At 39.0% G+C, this 19,063-nt stretch overlaps 1 protein-coding gene across 1 annotated transcript in view; it reads right to left on the reverse strand.

Annotated features, from left to right (window-relative positions):
- Positions 1–17,385, reverse strand: part of tmem131l (transmembrane 131 like) — a 33,712-nt gene extending 16,327 nt beyond the window's left edge. The window contains exons 1-7 of the mRNA XM_054603819.1: positions 17,156–17,385; positions 16,367–16,440; positions 13,307–13,350; positions 4,912–4,983; positions 2,200–2,323; positions 1,922–2,038; positions 163–267 (exon numbers count right to left, since the gene is read on the reverse strand). Coding sequence (XP_054459794.1) covers positions 163–267; positions 1,922–2,038; positions 2,200–2,323; positions 4,912–4,983; positions 13,307–13,350; positions 16,367–16,440; positions 17,156–17,279 — 660 coding nt within the window. The 5' untranslated portion in view covers positions 17,280–17,385. The remainder of the gene's footprint in view (positions 1–162; positions 268–1,921; positions 2,039–2,199; positions 2,324–4,911; positions 4,984–13,306; positions 13,351–16,366; positions 16,441–17,155) is intronic.
- Positions 17,386–19,063: the final 1,678 nt, after the last annotated feature.

The raw sequence follows: 19,063 nt of genomic DNA on the forward strand, positions 1-19,063 counted from the left end.
GCAAGAGCTTGTCAGTGTGCATCACAAAGCCTCTGTGTGTGTTAGTATGCAGACGTCTGTTTATCAGCGTGGCAGGAAAAGGGAAATCAGCTGTTTCCAATGATGAGCTGTTAGTTGCTACTATGTATGGACTGCACAAACAAAGACATTTCAAATACATACCTGAGTTTGGGTCAGCTTAATGCTCTGGATGTGAGGGAATACTAGCAGACTATCCTTTCTTTGGACAGACTTTAATGAGCCCTGGTGAACTCCCACACCAAATACCTGGAAAAGGAAGCGTTCATGTTTAGAAAAAGGATTCTCAACACCATGCAAATCATAACAAAGTAGTAATGTTGTTTAGCGGTTCTTAACTGAGCAGTCTGTGACATGGAAGCTGATTATTTTGATTATGAAGAAAGAAAAAGAAGGTAAATTGCTAATAATGTAGCACCAGAATGCATTCAGCATTTTACAAATACATTTGACTGGTTTTTATCTGCTTCTTAAGGGAAACACAAAAAAACAAAAAGAGGGTGAAGTTAACACATGACAAAGGACTAACAAATGCTAAATTGGAGCAGGAGAAATATAGAAAAAATACTTTTTGCACACTGTTACACAAGCATGTCAAAGTATGGTGACAAAGAACCATATTAAACGTGTTCAAAATATAAACTGGCCTGCATTTAAGCTGACTATAGCAGAAATGGCAGACATTAAGCCCTAAAACCCTTGCTTATTCATTTAGCTGAGTTCCAGTCATTTGCATGTTTCTAATGCACAAAATTAAATTCAAGCCATATAACAACAGGTTTATAGCACCATAATTTCAATTGTACAGAAAATTGAATAGAAGGAAAAATAATGACTCAACAATTAGTCAACAGATATACTTGTTTTGAAAAAAATGAACCCAAGGTTTGTGTTGCTGGTCTCACTGGCAACATAAATAAAACAGGCAGTGACTGAAACATTTACATGTATTTGAGGCGTGTGAAGGGAGTGGCACTGTTTGAGGCAGTGCAAGGAGTCCAAGTGTCTGCACGTCTGGGCGTGTTCGCTTGCCATTTATAAGCTATATGTGAGGAACACTGCCGTGCTGGTTGAATGTGAGATGAGCAGACACTCACAACTGCAACAAAATACACATTTCTAATGTATTTGGAGTAAATCTCTTTATCTCAAATGTATTGAATTTGGTTCCTGTGCTGTTGGGTAACAGCCGAATAGATAAACTAAGTGGTAGCACAACCAGCTAGGGTGGAACAACAAGGCAGACTCAGGGACTGGAGTGCAAGAACGAGGAAACAGCAGCTTGAAGTGTGTGAACGTAGATTTACAGACTGTATTTGTATTATTCTATGTTGTCTACTAAGGTGAAGTAAAAGCAAAAACATTTACAATGTGATAACAAAAGCACTAGTTGTGTGAAACGCTTTCTGTATAATAATGTCTTCTACTTTAACAGTGATCTTCCTGTGACAATATTGATGTGCTTTTCAGGTCCTGATTGTGCAATGTGAGATCAAGGGCCGTTTTAAAAAGTTAATTTACATGATTTACAATTACCATGAACAATGGAGTTTTGCACTTCCTTTGTTTATAAGTATGTGCATGCGGGAGGGAAAGTGAAAACAAACATGGTGGATGCCAGCTATGTTCTGAGAAGCAGTCTTAAACCAGCAGTCTGGTCAGAGGCTATTTTGGATCACAATACAAAGAAATGCAAAGTCTTATATGATTAAAGTTTGTTTTGGCAACTCTGTCATAGCAAATTGAGGTAACACATCCAACATGTGTGCATTTTTTCCCCCACTCTACTTTCTCGACATAAAAAGGTGAGGAGAAGAAGGATCCCGAGTTGGGATTTCACCACATTATCCCAACAGAACGTGATCTGTGCGTATACAGCCGGAGGTGTATTAATGGAACTGACCTGGTATGACAGTAGCCCATGGGCCGATGTGTTTATAAATAATGTGTTTTCTACATTGCCCTCCTCAGACGGGAGGAAAATTAGTTTAAAAGATGCCTTCCCTCTGGGTGGGATCACCTAGGACAGAGAGGAAACATAGGACATAAAAATCAGACATTTCTACAAAGACCAAGGCACACATTTGAGAATTAATACTTTACATTGTTACTTGTGAATATACAGTATAGTGCAGCTAAAGGTGTACACCCACACACAGGAATGCATACATATACACTTACTCTTCTGTGAAAGAAAGGTATGTAAAACTGCCTGCTGGATGTAAACATTGACAGCAGTGTCACAGGAACTTCCTGGCTGGGGTTGTGTATATATATGGTTTCAGCTCTCGGCAGCCACAGCGGCCTGTAAAGACGGACAGAGCAGCAACATAAATAACAGGGCTCTCAACGCAACCTTTACCCATGGAGCACCATGGCATGATTTAAAAGGGTACCATATGGTTAACACACAATTATATAAGGGTTAGCTTATTCATGAGGCATCTAAGGAGCTTTGATCAAATGTATTGGTTGTGGTGGTCATTGGTAATATTACAAATGCATAATTAATTAATGTTAATTTTACATGAAGTCCCATTTCTCCACATGATCATAGGTTTTAGGTAATGTATAAAAAAAACAATCAAGAATATTGAATTTGTGATCTTACTATGTGTCCAGTGCAACACAGCAATTAACGTAAAAAGCAAAAACTGCTTCATTCTTTATGTCACATTTAATATGTAGTACTAGGGAAAACAATTACATATTTTCATTTTCATTTAAATAAAAGTTAAATTAAATTTAAATCCATTATGTGTCAGTGTTTAAAAGTTGGAGATTGGTTTAGTATTTCGGTCACTGCAATAAATAATGCGATTCACTGAATAACTAGTGTTTTGCAATCTGTCAATAATCAAAAGCCAAAAGAGGAAAAATCAGCTATTTACCTCTTTGTCAACAGATGGGAAACAAACTTAGCAAATAAAAGTTCATCTGTGAAAGGCCCCAGTGTAATAAGTCAAACCACATACACAAATAAGGACATAGGGGAGGCTATGAAAAAGCTGTGGGTTACATCAACACACAGATTAGCTCTCTGGGTTCGGTCATTGCTGCTATAATCTTTGACAGTGACATGTCACTACTCAACATGTTTTGCCTGGTGACACACAAACTAACTTCTAGTCTAAACCGCAAACAAGCATTTGCCTAAACCTGTTCGGTCTGGTCCGAGCAGTTCAAAAGGAGCAGCCTTTTGAGTTTGTTTTTTTACCCCACAAGTTGCTCCGATTACAAAGAGAACTTGACATCATATTTATACAAGATGAATCGTTAACCATTAAGATAAGGATTACACAATACAGAATCAATAAATGAACGGCAAATAGAGGAGCCTTCACAGATCCGGTGCAGCCAGTTGCATTAAAATTAAAATGAGAGCGTACCTGTTCTGCAAGACGTGCAAATTAAAAATGCGTATCACATGCTTGCGGTCCAGATGAGGAGGAGGCAACCAATTAATACATAATTGTCACATAAAAACATGATTTTATTATATTTCCAATTCGTCTAAAATACAAATCTCTAACTAAATTTGAATGAGTGCCCCTTCATGAAGGGTGTTTTATAAAATTTTCAATTTAACTTCCCTTTTATGTGGAGTAAGGTCAGTTCCATTTGGACAACTATCACTACACACTCTTGACATTTTCTTCTGAGCTGCCTCAACTGATGCATCTCTCACTTCCTGTTTGTATTTGAGCATTTGACCTTACTTTCACTTTAAGCCACTTTTACCAGAATAGAGAGAGACGGTCTTAGATCAGACGGGTCTAATCAATAAATTCTCCTTTTTCATTCCAGCGATCAATCTGGTCAAGTGTGCAGTGTTGTAGATGAATTGTCACACTGCATTGAGAGCTTCTGCCTTATAAGCACAAACACATTTGTGGACATGGGCAGACAGGATCTCTCCTTAACCTCGTCATAATGCAGTCTGATGCAGATATTGTCTGTAAAATAATAAAAAAAAACAGCAGCAAGCCAGACAGACACAGTGGTTGTCTGTAAATTTTACTTTGCCTTTCATATAGATTTATTTTGTATTGTTTAGTTAGACACATCAGCTGTATCATTGTAGATCTTTTAATATGTCTTCATTTCTATTTTCTATATCTGTGCTTTACAATAAATCGAACACATGATCTTTAGTCAGATCTTCTGGATTACATGTCTTATTTACTTACTACTCAACACTTCTGGTGTTATTGAATAGTATATTTAACACTGTTCACGAAGGCACGGAGAAAAGGAAACCACAGACCGACGTGTAGGATGTTTAGATTCATATTCCTGTTTTGCACTAAACTGCAAATTTCCTGAAGCTATGTTACGGTCTAAAAACATTTACCCAGTAATATGAGGATTTTTGGTGATTTGCCTGCTTTCTACATTCCAAATGTATGACACAAAGTACTACAAAATAGGAGCCCCTTGAGACTGTTTGGAGCAATGAGAAACTGCAGTCCAACCACAGCATTACGTCTGATATTCTCTCTGTTTTGGCAGTATGGTGGCAAACAGTGAAGTTCTTAACCCTTCTGACTGGGGGTCAACCCTCTCCAGTATGTGTCTGGATGCTGGGAAAAGGGGAGCTTACTGCCATACTTGGATATCCTGTCTGTTCTTTAAGGTCGAAGGGTCCCTTGCTTTATGAAATCTTCCCTTTCTGTGGCATTCCTCACGGCGACAGGTCACTTAATGTGACGATAGTCCTATTTTAACTCGGTGGAGTTTTCCCAAATCACTCAAGACAGCGATGGTGACATGAAGTCCATTTTGTTATTGGGCATATAATAAACGGGTTTCATCATTCTCAGAACAAAATGAACAACATCTATGCTTGTTGAGGCATGTCATATTAAACTAGGAAGTGAGAACAGTACTTACTGCGTCCCAAACTCTAACGCTGGGGGCTGAAAATGCAAAGGCCTCCCATTCTCTCGTGTATATAGAGAGGAGCTGGTGGAGGGAAGAAAGCACAAGAGAAAAAAACATGAGTCCAAACAGTATTTGAACATCATCAGTTTCATTATATGAGAGGAAAAACATGTATTTTTTCTTATATATATATATATATATATATATATATATATATATATATATATATATATATAGAGAGAGAGATAATATTTAACTAAAACCTTAAGACAAGAACATTGTGTCCCCTTTCCAACAGAGCATGTGACAGTTCACAGTCAAGACTTTTACTTCCTCAGGCTGCTTCTCTAACCACTAACTTCCCTGCCTAACAAAGGGACTACGATCATGCCAGCACAGAAATTAGATCACCAGCACACAAAAAGGGGAGGAAAGTACTCGAGGCCGTGGAGCTCAATATAAATAAAGCCTTTGCATATGAAAGATATTACATTACACTACACTAAAGGTTGCAACTAGAAACAAATGGCTCAATTGTGTTACGTAACACTTCATTTGACTCTATGACTAATACTGAACACATCATCAAAAAAAATACAATATTACAATATTACACAGTACAAAGAGATTCATACTTTCTAAACAACCAATGACCATTTTTTTTGGTTTGGGGGCTCATGTCCCAGACCTCGATCCTGTTCCTCCAATCCCCTCCAAACTTGCCAAACTCATTCAAGGGGCCGGCCTAGTTTGTCAGTGATTTTTTTCGACATTACATAAGATTTTTTACTTCATTTTTAATGTTACATAAACAACCACAGCTAAATACTGTCACCTTTCTTTATTTTTCATACTGTACACAAAGCAGCTACTTCTGCTCTGTGTCAAAATGTACGAGAAATAAAGCAGAAGAAAAAGAAACAATGAAAGCAGTTAAACTAACATTTGCATCATGCCTACAAAGAAGCGTAATTCACTGTCGGCAAGTTGAGACACTGCCAAACACAATGATTGATGTCGGGTATTAAATCTACAGGGAAGTCAACTATGAATTCTGCAGTATATTGCTGCATGCTAATAAAGTTGCAAGCTAGCTAGCTCAGAATTTGTGTTTAATGCTTGTTGCGGCAGGCTAATGCAGTCTCTATTTATAGATGCTCAATCCAAGACTAAGAAACAGACATTCTGATTATTTTCCAACATATCCCTTTGTTTTCATTAGTAACTACATCCTAGCTCACAACATTATTTTTGATATTTAATCAAAGCTATAGAAAAAAAGTCTTTAAAAGGGGTCTGGATAAACTCCTCTATGGCATCAAGCTGGGCGTCTTTTTGAAGATGAAGGCTAGAGTACATACTATTGAGGGTCAGATGAGGGGATTAAGGCATGCCGATACTCTGCTGCTCCTGCATGAGACTGTTGACGAGCTGTAGCACATGAGGTAGAGCGCTTGTCCCGTAACCACAAGGTTGGTGGTTCAAACCCCTCTACCGGCAACATGCCGAGGTGTCCTTGAGCAAGACACCTAACCCCAAGTTGCTCCCCGGGCGCTTCATTGCAGCCCACTGCTCCTCCGGGATGGGTTAAATGCAGAGAAATAATTTCCCCATTGTGGGACTAATAAAGGCTTAATTATAAGCTCATGCTGCATGGACCATGTGGTACAGCTAACCCTAACTGTCCCTGTACTGTCCACGGCATCTGTTTCCATCTTCGAAAGGTTGGAAAAGTTTTAGGCAAGTTTTGCAGCTGCAGCCAAAAGACATGACATTGCTGGACTTCTTCAAACTAAACAGGAGCAACACAATATCTTTACATGGAGATTCCACAACACAGGACCTGTGCACTATAAACAGCACGGTGAAGACTACAGAAAACCATGCAGCCTGAGAAAGAGGTTATTTTTAATGAGTTGACTGTACTTAACCCACAACAGGCAGATATCAATGTCATATAAGGACTTCCCACTGTAGGCCAATATAGCAGGTGCATACACAATCTATGCTGCAGTGCACAGGGTATAGGGAACGCTTATTACAAGTCAGAGTTAAAACAGGACCCTCTTCTCTCCAGCGTTTCTCCAGCAGCTACTTTTGGAGCTCCACTGTGTTTTATTGGTGACTGTGTGTGTGACATCCTGTGCTAATGAGCTCTGGGAAGGGGTGCCTCGAAGCAGAGAAGCAGCAGCTGATTTGTGAGTGTGAGTGTGAGTGTGAGTGTGTGTGTGAATGTGAGTGTGAATGTGAGTGTGTGTGTGTGCGCACATGAGCAAAAGGTAAGACTGTACCAAGTTGACAAAAGACTCAAACAGCTGTTGACCAACAGACAAAAGCAAGTTCAGCTCAAGAGTTCATGTCGCCATCTTTCAGGAAGTCACTTTTCTGTATTTTTTGCTTCACAGGATTCAATTCTCTTTTGTGTTTAATTTTATTTTATTCCTCAGAGCCTACATCTTTCCATTGCTCCTTGCCCACATTCACAGCTACAGCTCAGAAAAAGATCTATTGTAAAATTAAATAAATCAATGAAAATTCTGGAGTATCAATGAAACATCAAGCCAAAACCAAAAAATCCTAAAAGGTTTATAAGTGAACAGGTAGGAAACTGAGAAAACACCAAAAAAGATACTCCATCACAAACATTTACTTATTTACTTTGGTAGGATGTAAGGCCACTTGCAGACTTTTAAGTGATTAGGACTCCTGTCAGCATTTACTTATAAGTCTGGATAAACAACATACAATCTCCTTAACAAATTACACTTGAAGTGCAGGATGTTTCTCTCATTAGACTATATCTGAGCACAGAACGTCTTTTGTGCATTTTGTAACACGATATGCAGGCTGTGCAGGCTTAGTCTTGCAAGCTTGCATGATTTCAAAACACAAGTGAACACCAGTAAGAAAGAATTTCGTTAAGAAATACAAAGCCAAGGCAACTCACTTTACACAACACAACTACTACATTTATTAAATATCCGTTCTTCCTGATGTTGACCCTACCCTGACATATCCAACTTAAATGAGAGTTTTGTTGATTTATTTAATTTGAAAATCAGTTGTACCTTTGTCTCATTAAAAAGAAACTAAATGTGATTATTCTTATGGAGCATTTTCCAGTTTCTACCATGAATAGAAACAATTCCTGACACGTTCTCCCGCTGCTGGGACATGTCTCATAAAGCAATCCCTAATAACGCTAAGGAAGCAGCTGAGGGATTTGCAAGACATAACAGATTAAATGTGAAACAATTAATCTCTTATTGGACCAGGCACAGTGCTGACAGAGCTAACAGAGTTTAGCTGAGGGGCTGGGACGCCGTTATCAGCTGTACCCGCACAACTTCACATGCACTAAAAAGGTATGCACGGCCGGCCCAGCTATGTAAACAAAACACAGAGGAGCTTGGATTAGAGTACACACAAAAGCAGAGTGACTTCATTCTCTGCTCAGGCAGCCATTACTACCATTCTGTATACAATACAGGACCTTTAATATGCGCACACAACAAGGAAGAGCACAGCCCACAAGGTTATGTAATAAATGCAAATGTTAGAGAATGATCTAACTGGGTGGTTTAACTATTCTGTTAAGTCAGCAATCTAATTTGCCAATCATATTTACAATATTTGTATTGGATCCTATTCTCTAAAATAAACATTCTTACATATAATAATCCTGTTTGCATAACTTGTATAACAGACTACTGCTTGATAATAGTTGATAGAAATACTGAAGCTGGCCCAGTGCAAATGTTCCAACAGGGTGAGGTCAACGTGCAGCATATAGGACTGATCTCAGTTCACTCTGTTAACAGTGGGGACAGTCACAGTTAACAGGAAGGTCTGACAGTGTGGTACAGACATCTATCTTTTGTGGTTAGTGCTTAACAGCACAGTGTTTCTTGTCTACAGCTGGGAGACAAAATTAATAATTTGCCATACTCAACTGTTGAAAGAAATAGGAGGCGTGAAGCACAATTAATTATGTAAGCTCCTGTAAACTACCACAGGTTGAGAGGACATTTTAACTAGCGGGGGTGTGGATTTCAGAGAAGAGCTATTTCTGCAGAGGAAATCTAAAAATGGCAACAGTTTGCTGGTTGTATTTTACATCTAACTGCACATACATAGTTAATGCGCCACCTGTGCCAAAGCTCTTCTTAACTGAATGACTTTCTGAGCAGCAGCTCAGCCTATGTGGTAAATTGACTAGGAAGCAAAAAAAGAAAAAGGGGGTCAATGCTTTGTCAGCAAAAATGAAAAAAGCATCGACAAAGACTAAAAAACCCCCCAAGCAACCCTTTATCTTCCTTCCGCTGATGCTAATCAATGCTTCGGTGTCCCAACGAGCATCTAGATACGGAATAAAGAACAAGGATCTGCTCAGGCAACATGTAAAACTGCAATTTACTTCACGCTAAACTGAATTTACATGATTTTCCACAATGTATGATAATAAGAGCTTGAAACACAAAAGAATGTACGCACAAAGAATTCAACTAACCCTAACACTGTAAACCCGTTTTCTTTTCAAATACTGATGTCATGATAGAAGAGGTTTATTCACAATGACCTGGAATGAAAAACGTGGCTGTAACTCAGTAGAATAACGGCCACAGAAATGGCAGAAGTGTAAAAAGATGCACCCCAAGTTCCAAAATAAATTTTATTTTCCATGTAGCTACCTGTCACCGACTGTGTGAAAATAACACACACAAAAATGATTTGATTGTTATACGATTCAGATTATTGCAGAATTGGACATTGGAAGTCATTGGAAACCGATTGGAAAGGGGCGGCCATCCTAAAAAAAAATATGTGGCAGGCGATTGGATCAACCATCTGTCAATCAAACTCTTACTATGCGAGTCTGGACAAGAACAAAAAAAAACATATTTTCCAAGAAGAAAAACCTTCAGTTCCATTCTTTGCTCTTCTTTCAATGAAGAAATACTCTCCGGTTCTGACATAACTGATGTCATTGCAGCATCTATGCTAACCACATCTCGGGAGCCGCCATTGTTGTTTCTTTCACAAACAGCAGCCTCCCTGTGTTGTCACACACACACCTAAACCACAACCGAAGTTGCCGGTAGTTCCTCACAGGATGCCGAGCGCTCTGGCTTACTGATCACAAAGTCATTACTTGAAGCCATTCAAGATGGATTTTATGAGATATGTGATCCAGCCGACTCCAGCTGCCGTGCAAGCAAAGTAGATGTAGCTCATGATAAGAAATGCAATTCACGAAAACAAAGAAGAAATAAGCTGGCATGTGGCGTTTGACTTGATAAGAGGAACACTGTCTTGTCTATTACATAACAAGTGCTCCTATTTCTCTCATGTTCTGAGCGGTTCTAATTGTTTGTTAATTCATAACTTGCCAAACAGTACAACCTCAAACAGTGTTAGTCAGAGCGGAAAAGCTGTGTGTGTGTGTGTGTGTGTGTGTGTGTGTGTGTGTGTGTGTGTGTGTGTGTGTGTGTGTGTGTGTGTGTGTGTCGGTGAGCATAGGTGGTCAAATGTGAAGGGGAAATGAGGTCGTCTTCCTCTGCAGAGGAGTTCTCTGTGATGGCAGACAGTTGATATATGCAGATCTGGCATTGTTGTTTGAAATCTGAGGTCAGCAGTTTCAACATCACATAACCACTTATCTAATTAAAAGCAGATAACGATCTCGATCTAAAGTAAAAGAAAGCACACAATGTACATTCACCGATTAATGCAGGTGTAAAACTACGTTACAATATCCAGTGTCAGGCTCCTATGTGATTCTTTAAATGGCAGAAGAGGGCATTTACCTTGGGGTAGGTTTTTCTAACTCGGTTTTCTCTGAATTCAACAGCAGCTGGCCCTTTCTGAAAAAGTTAGCCTCAGAACAAGCATGCCACTGAGCCGTGGTCCAAGGGGTTCTGTCCACAGCCACAGTACAAAAATAACAAGTTATGTTTGGCGCTATTTGATCCCCTGGATCTAACTCAAATAAAGTCAATGTTAGCAGTGACCTCAGCCGTGCCGCGGGGGAGAGGTTAGGACCAGTGGAGAGTTAAGGTCAACCGGTTTTCACAAGCCTTTGTAGAAGACACGGAAGCAATAAGAGGAACTGTGAAATTAAAACCACATGTGCCACAGTATTAACACTAAACTGCAGTAAAGAGAAGGTGTGTCAAGAAGATATTCTTTTAATTATCAGAATGTAGCAGCAAGGATTGTGGTTGAGATTAAAGTAAAAAAAAAAAAAAAAAAAAAAAAAAAAAGGGCTTAAATGAAAAGTAAAGGTAAAGCCATTTGGACAGAAGCCTGGCCTCAGACAGGGATATCAGTAACCTCTGTATCTGCTTTGCTCTTTAGGCTACGAGAGAGTGATGGCAGGCCTGCCAAGTGCCTGATAACCCTGGAGGGAGCGGCCTCACAGCCCAACGCTCTGGAGGTCAACCAGCACTACGAAGCCTCCTTTGCCTCTCACCTCCCTGGATTTAAAAATAGCCGTATTCCCACACTGTTCAGCAACAGTTGGCTGCATGTGACCCAGATGAACTTTATATCAAGGCTGAAAGCTTGCTACTTGAGAGGAGCACTTTGGCGATTTAGTATTGCCCTTTCTTAAAGGTTGGGGGAATAACAAGATATATATATATGTTTTTTTAAATCTCACTTTTAGAAACAAACAACTTAAAACACAGAATCCAAAATTTCCCATAATAAACACAACTTAATATCACATCAATTCATTCAGACCCGGCTAGTAAACAACCACATTTTTAAACTCTACACCCCAAGATTGAAATGCAGGCCTTCTGTCTTCAAGCCCAAATTGTGATAATCCATTAGTATATTCAGACATGTTCAGACTTAATCAGTCTTGTGGTTCTTACATACAGTTGCAGGAGATGACATCATTTGCTAGGCTGCATTAGCACTGGTCTTTGAATTTGGCCAGCAAACTCATTCCGTACTATTGCAACTGTGTGATACTGTTATGTTGGGTTTTATAATACCATGTCATTGCAATAACACAGTAGTAGGATACCATTAAAATCAAGCAGAGCATTACCAACAACTTGGATAGACGAGTCGTACACCTGCTATTTGATAAAAGATGTGTAATTTAAGGTTGGCAGCATTTCTATTGCCTCCCAACGGCTGTCAACATGCCAAAGCGGATTGCAGCTAACACTGCTAACAGGGAAAATAATGGTAATAGTGCTGACAGAGCTTAAAGTGTTAACCCGAGGGAGAGTGACTTCATTCTCTGCTAATGTAGACATTACTCCGCTATATCTTTACAAAGCAAATAGTTGTATGCTGCTATATTAATGTTCTGAATGTCGTATATTGCTCCTTTAAAAAGGTACAAACTTCTAGGCCAGGAACACTTGAGTGTGGGGAACATATGAAGCCAGTTTAAGTACATGATGGGCGGGGTGCTTTCTTTACATTACTTCTCTAGAAAGATAAACAAGGAGCAGAAGCAGGCTCAAATGCAAAACATGTTTGACTTATTTAACAATGGATAAACACGACTATAGATGGCTCTGTTTCTGAGAAAGCTTTTATTACACAACACTATGAATTTTTGATATTTTTGTTGCAAACTGCTGGAACAAAAACAGCTGGGAGAGAAAGACCTACCCTCCTTTTTTCTTTCAAGGAGTTCTAAAATTAGTCAGGAATTTGGTTCTGTGCCTCTCCAACACACGCCCCCAGAACTCTCTCCGTCACACACCCCCTCACTCACCAACACAACATAGCCTGCATACAGGGGAAGACTTTTAAAAGCCTTTTCAGAAACCTTCAGTCCTATTAAACTGAAACCGCACCTCAACATTTGTCCGTGTGAATTTAAAAACATGCCACCCACAGCTACAGTTTAATTGTGCATATCAAAGAAACCACTTAACAGAGCTCTGCTACAAGTTGTAGTTTGTTGAATATGTTCACATTAACTTAAAACTTCTCATCTGTACTACAGCACACAAGCACACGACACAGCCCTGCTTTCATTCTGTGTCTTACAGTATAATTCTAGTCTACACTATACAAGGGAAAACACTTCAGTATGAGGCAATCTGTATGCTGGTTTGGGGTTTGTTGGTAATTATGTGGCTTGGTGGAAAGTCTCAACATATTCCTAAGTGGCACTCACGAACAGGTGGAAACCTTTAATCAACTTCATACAACTCTAAATATTCTTTTGAATCTGCTGGATGTATGTGTGACTTTCTCTGACCAATATTTGAACTAGCAAAGTGAGGTTTAAATTATACTAACTTTTCATCTTGGGTTGCTGTCACGAATGTGTAATGTATAACAAATGTGTGAAAAAAAGAAACCCACAAAAAAGAAACTGTTTTACTCATTAACCACAGAAGATTCAGAAACTAAAAAGAATGCTTACCCGTCTTCGAGTGGAAGAACGTCTTTTCTTCGTTCCTTCTCCACCTGAAACGGAAATAAAAATACACTTCAGTCGATACGGTCAAAATGGCAAACTGCAACCCATTTATACTACATGCTGTGGCCTAGAAAGCAGCACATCAGGAGGCTCTGTGGGTTGCAAGTCGACTGGTGATGCAAACTGCCTTCTGACTGCTATAATGATTTTCATAAGCAGGAGGATTGATGCACATTGACACACCACCAAGTGTTCTGATACATTTCACTGTGCATCTGCATTTTATTTCTTGAAATGTCGAAGGTTTCATTTATAAATGATGATTTCACTGTAAATAAACAAGGAAATCCGAGCTGAACACTGTAATAGCCTTGGAAAACTAAAACTGGCATTTCATCTTTTCCATCCTGACTCCAAGGGTGAGACAGCAAGCAACAATTTCTGCCAGTGTTGGAAGAGTATACTGTAGATCTCAGAATAAAACATCCAGTTTGTTGTACATGATCTCACACTGTGCATTGAGGATAACTGACTTCAGATCCGTGACTACACAAACAACTTGTTTTGATTGGTATTCAGGTTACAACGTGATACAGCACTAGAAAACAAATATGAAATCAGTTTCTTTATTTTAGAGAGGTACTTTTTACACAATGTATATAGTATGTTCTACATACTTAGTCTTTTTTTATTCATGAGTAAATGATAAAGTTTTCTGCAAGTTATGGTGCTGTGAGGACAAGAAAAACTCCTACAGCATTATTATTATTATTATTGACAACTGATGAATCATTGCCACAATGACTCGGCTTGGATCAAACCCTAATTGAGTCAAATGTGGTTTAATCTTCCCCACAGTTTCATAAATAAGGGAGGCCAGTCTGCCAAATTCATGCTCAGTCTGTCAATTACCCGAGGAAATCCTTTCAAACACAGCAGAACATTTCAAAATACACCCACCCATGAACACAGCGTTTTACTGAATGTTGATTACTGAGTAAGTGACTGAATATTACAATACAACTGTACAAACATTGTTAACCACAGGGCAGTAGGTCATGTGCACCATGCATGGCCTACAGAGATAAGCTTTGGGCTCTTCAAAAGCAGAACCAGGGGCTTCATCATGGCTTCATGATGTTACAGATTGGTCAACCAGTGAAAATAAGATTGTTTCTACAAAGGCAGCTACTAAGCCTTACATTTTTTCGGCCTTTATTTCCTGTATAGGACAAAAACTCTATCCATGGTTGCAAATCTGTTGGTGGAAAAGTTATAATGGGTGTCTGCTTGTGTTAGTCTGCATCATATCCTACAAGGCCCCCAGCAGCTTCAAAGCTTGGCATGTTGATGGCTTAATTGAACCAGACAGAACTGATTTTCCAGCTGATTGAGCACAACAATGACAGAACACATCCCGTTACAGCAGGTGAGCCATTAAAACTCGAGGAATATTCAAAAGCAGCACCATTTGTAAATTAATTGGATTCTAGTTCTAGGGACTAAACAAAACACGATGCTCTAACATGCAGAATAAGGAGATGAAAACCTGAATTACAGTAATCTAACCATCACTAGGGGACTGGAGTTCACCTACTTAGACTTGCAGCCAATACAAAGACAAGACCCTCAAATTAAAAAACAGAAGTAAAAGTTTGCAAAATCACAAGTAAGAGGCATTAGAACTAGTTATGCACACAATATCTGCTCAGTTATGAACTCTGCAGCCCAAATTTGATATCTGGTTGGATTTCTTTTACGATGCATCATGGCATAAAACACTGTATCTGTCTCCTGCCTCACCACTTCAGTGTGCCTGCAGCAACATACAGTACCCTACTTAACCAGCTGACCAGCAGAAGCACTGGGATGCAGATGAAAGACATCCATGTCATGCTCTATTTCACATAGCCCATGTAACTGAGATGGTTATTCCATTCACCACTGCCTATCTAAACATGACACCTAACAATGTCAACAATATTGCCATCTTTCAACTGGTCTGAATGGTAGAAATGAGTGGAAAAAACATGTCCAAACAATGGCACAACCCCCTTTCCCCTTCATTTAAACTATCTTAATATAGTAATCAATCCAGCAAATAAGAATTATCTTCAATGAATCAACTCCTTTTGTGTTATATCTGGTCTGGGCATGTTTATGGTAATTACTGCTCTGGGTAGATTGCAAAATAAGTATTTCAAAAACTGGGCGAAACTCTGCAACACAATTACCAAAGTATTTTTGTGGAAGTCAAACCGGATTTTTATTTAATATATGTGATTAATCACAAAATACACTTTACTCACTGATCAAACCTGCTTTGGTGCAACATGCATCATTTTTTTTTTTAAACTTATTTCCCCACAGTAACCACATTATTTGCACTGTTGCCATTTGTTTACAAAAGGACTGCAGAAAATGCCACACCCCCCTCAGGTAACATGACAGTCAGCTGGTGACCTCATGACAGGTTATCAGGAAGCACTGAACTCCTGGTGTTTGTGTTTGTCTAGCTCCATGATTACATAATCCTCACAGCTGTCTACCAGAAAATGTACAGAAAATTGTAACTCTGAAAAAACACATAACTAAAAAAAAAAAAAAACAAAAAGCATGAAAAGTATAAAATGCATACTAAAGAAGCAGGGAAATAATCTTAAAGTAGTATGCAGGAAAGAACTGCAAAGTAGCACTAAAAGACTGCCTCGTTCCTAACATGTGCTCAGTGTGTACTACTGACTGAACCCCACAATGGACACTATGTACAAAAGAAAATAAGGAGGAGCCACATGGCAGGTGGCCTCCCGCTCTGGTTTTATTTCACAGTGCAAACTAATTCTATAACTACAACATTTGCACAACAGTATAACCACATAGTCGCGTATGTAAACTTAGATTTCCCCTCATATAAATAAACACAACTTGCACAGCTAAACTGGCTGCAAACAATGGGCATGCACCAACCACACGTGCTCAGGCATCTGGCTGCATTGGTTGTAGCTGATCTGTGGGTTTTTTCTTCTCCATACAAACACACAGCAATAAGGACATTATGATTACCTGAAGTTGGACGAATGGGTCTGCATCCTCTGCTTGCCAGACCTCGACCACGCTGGTGGACATCTGACTCAAGGCTTTGTGGGAGCAAGAAATACACATTGTCAATGAGGTGTTTGGTGGGAAATTGGGCATCATGGGGTAAAAAAACCCCAAAAAAACCAAAACCCCTGCAAAATGCACCATTTTTTAAGCAAATACCAGTCGCCACGGGTTATAACAAATGAATAAACTGGAACTGAGTGTATGATAATCAAACAGACAAGTGAGGAAATGACTTCGCCCCGGCTGGCTGACAAAGGCAGAGAGCTAGCTGCTTCATTAGCAGGAGGCTTAGCTCAGCGGCTAACGAACTTGGAAAACACCTCTGCTGCTGCTGCAGTGCACACGGCTGTGAAGCCCTGGTGCAATGACCTAACACCGCTATGTAGCTTTATTTAAAAGAGGCAGCTCTGACAGTGAAGTGTCCTCTTAAAGACACTCCTCTGCCTGAACGGGTCATTGTTTGGTTTGACCAAAAGAGCGAAGGGAGCAGGGAGCTAGCATGGACTAGCATGCTGACAAAACAGTCGCTCTGCCTTGTTTGGTTAAAAAAAAAAATAAAAAAATTAAAGAAAATAATAATAATATTTAAAATAAAAAAATAGATATATATGATACGTGAAAATTAATTATTAACATTTTACTCCTATTTTAAAACAATAAAAAAATACTGTAAAATATAGCCTGTCAGGGTGGCTAATTTAACATTTTTACTTTCATTTTTCTCCTCCTCCTCCCCGGAAGACCAACCTTGCAGCTGAGCGCCTCCGTGCTGGACGCAGGGTAACAGTAACTGTAGTATTCCGAGGAGTATATTGATCCACGTTTTCCTGTGACAGTGGCTGCCTTGTTGGAAGTCCTGAAGCCCCGCCATGCTGCCCTCTCAGCTAGCAGCCGACCGTGTGTTTCGCTGTGTTGGTCTTTCTTTCTCTCACCCAGCAGCAGCCTCCTCCCTCCTCCCTCCTCTCTCTCTCTCTCTCTATACCTCTACCTCTCTCGCCCTCCCTCCCTTCTGTCCCTCCCCGCAGACACATTGGACAGGGAGGACAGACGACACTGACACTTGCAACGAGGCTGTTATCTTGTCTGTTGCTGAAAAACAAAACAAAGTTGACAACAAACACCCATCATGCATTTATATACATATTATATATATAGTGTACTCTACAGTGGTGGAAAGTTACTCAACACATTTACTGTAATTTAGAGGTACTTACAGTACCAGTCAAAAGTTTGGACACACCTTCTCTTTCTCTTTCTAATTTTATTTTTTTCTACATTGTCATCCAAACTATGAAGGAACACATATGGAATTATGTGGTAAACAAACAAATGTTCAACAAACCAGAATATGTTTTATATTTTAGATTCTTCAAAGTAGTTGAATGAGAAGGTGTGTCCAAACTTTTGACTGCTACTGTACTTTACTTGAGTATTTTCTATCTCATGCTACTTTATTCTTTTACTCTACTACATTTATTTGACACTTATACTACAATATGCCTGTATTATATGATGCATGACTATAAGGCTAGTATTTGCACCTACTACCACCACTTAAGTACAATTTTGACATACTCCATTATATGTTACTTTGTACTTCTACTCCACTACATTTCAGAGGGAAATACTGTTCTTTTTACTAAGAAAAAAACCGTACAGTTGTTAATGAAAAAAAGTTTTCTATAATATGGGCAATAGTATAAACATCAAAATATACTTAAAGTACCGACAGTAAAAGCTGTTTTGTGCTGCATCCTATCATATAAGAACATGTACTTACTTGAGTAAATGTACTTTGTTACTTTCCAACATTGCTTAGTTACCTTTAACATATAAACAACATATGATACTAATATTCTACACGTACACTTTGATAGATCAAATAATGTGTAATGACAACTTTTACATTTGACACTTAAAGTACATTTTGCTGATAATAATTCTTTACTTTTCAGGAATTCTATATTTACTTAAGTAAAAGATCTGAATACTTCTCCATACAACAGTGCCCTACAGACTTGAACACAGTGGTTGAAGTACTTAATAGTAGCAGTTTGTAGTACTTTTTTTTGTAGGTACTATGCTACTATTACGTAATATGATCATCATTCATCCGAGCCATTTTTCTGCAGGACCAGTACTTTCACTTTTGAGATTTTAAGAACATTTTGCTGATAATACTTATGTACTTTTACAAAAGCAGGGTTTTGAATGCATTTTTGCTAAGTCTTTTCTTGCATTGTTGTATTTGTACTTCTAATTTAGTAAAAATCTGTATTTAACCGACTTGAACTTTCGAGTATACCTTGCATGCAATATGTATATAAATGTTATATAATCATATGTCTTTCTTTGGACCTATACTTGAGAATTATGGCATTGTCGATCTTGTGAGGACAAGACGTGTTTGGCCAAAAAGCTGCAATTAACAGTCATCTTTAAGTGAGTGATGGTGAGGTAAAACTATGCACACCCTCTAGGAGTGCTATGACATTCGGCATGTCAAACTCGTGAATCACTCAGGACAGGTTGGGCAGGTACACACATGCACATACACTCAGGTTACTATTCTGTGGGTGTGGTAGTCCCAGCTAACTAAACTGCAGGTAAGCATTTTAAAATGATTTTTTGCTGGATCATTGTTGCTCCGATCAC

The sequence above is a fragment of the Anoplopoma fimbria genome, chromosome 9 (assembly GCF_027596085.1).
Source record: "Anoplopoma fimbria isolate UVic2021 breed Golden Eagle Sablefish chromosome 9, Afim_UVic_2022, whole genome shotgun sequence".
Classification (NCBI taxonomy): domain Eukaryota; kingdom Metazoa; phylum Chordata; class Actinopteri; order Perciformes; family Anoplopomatidae; genus Anoplopoma; species Anoplopoma fimbria.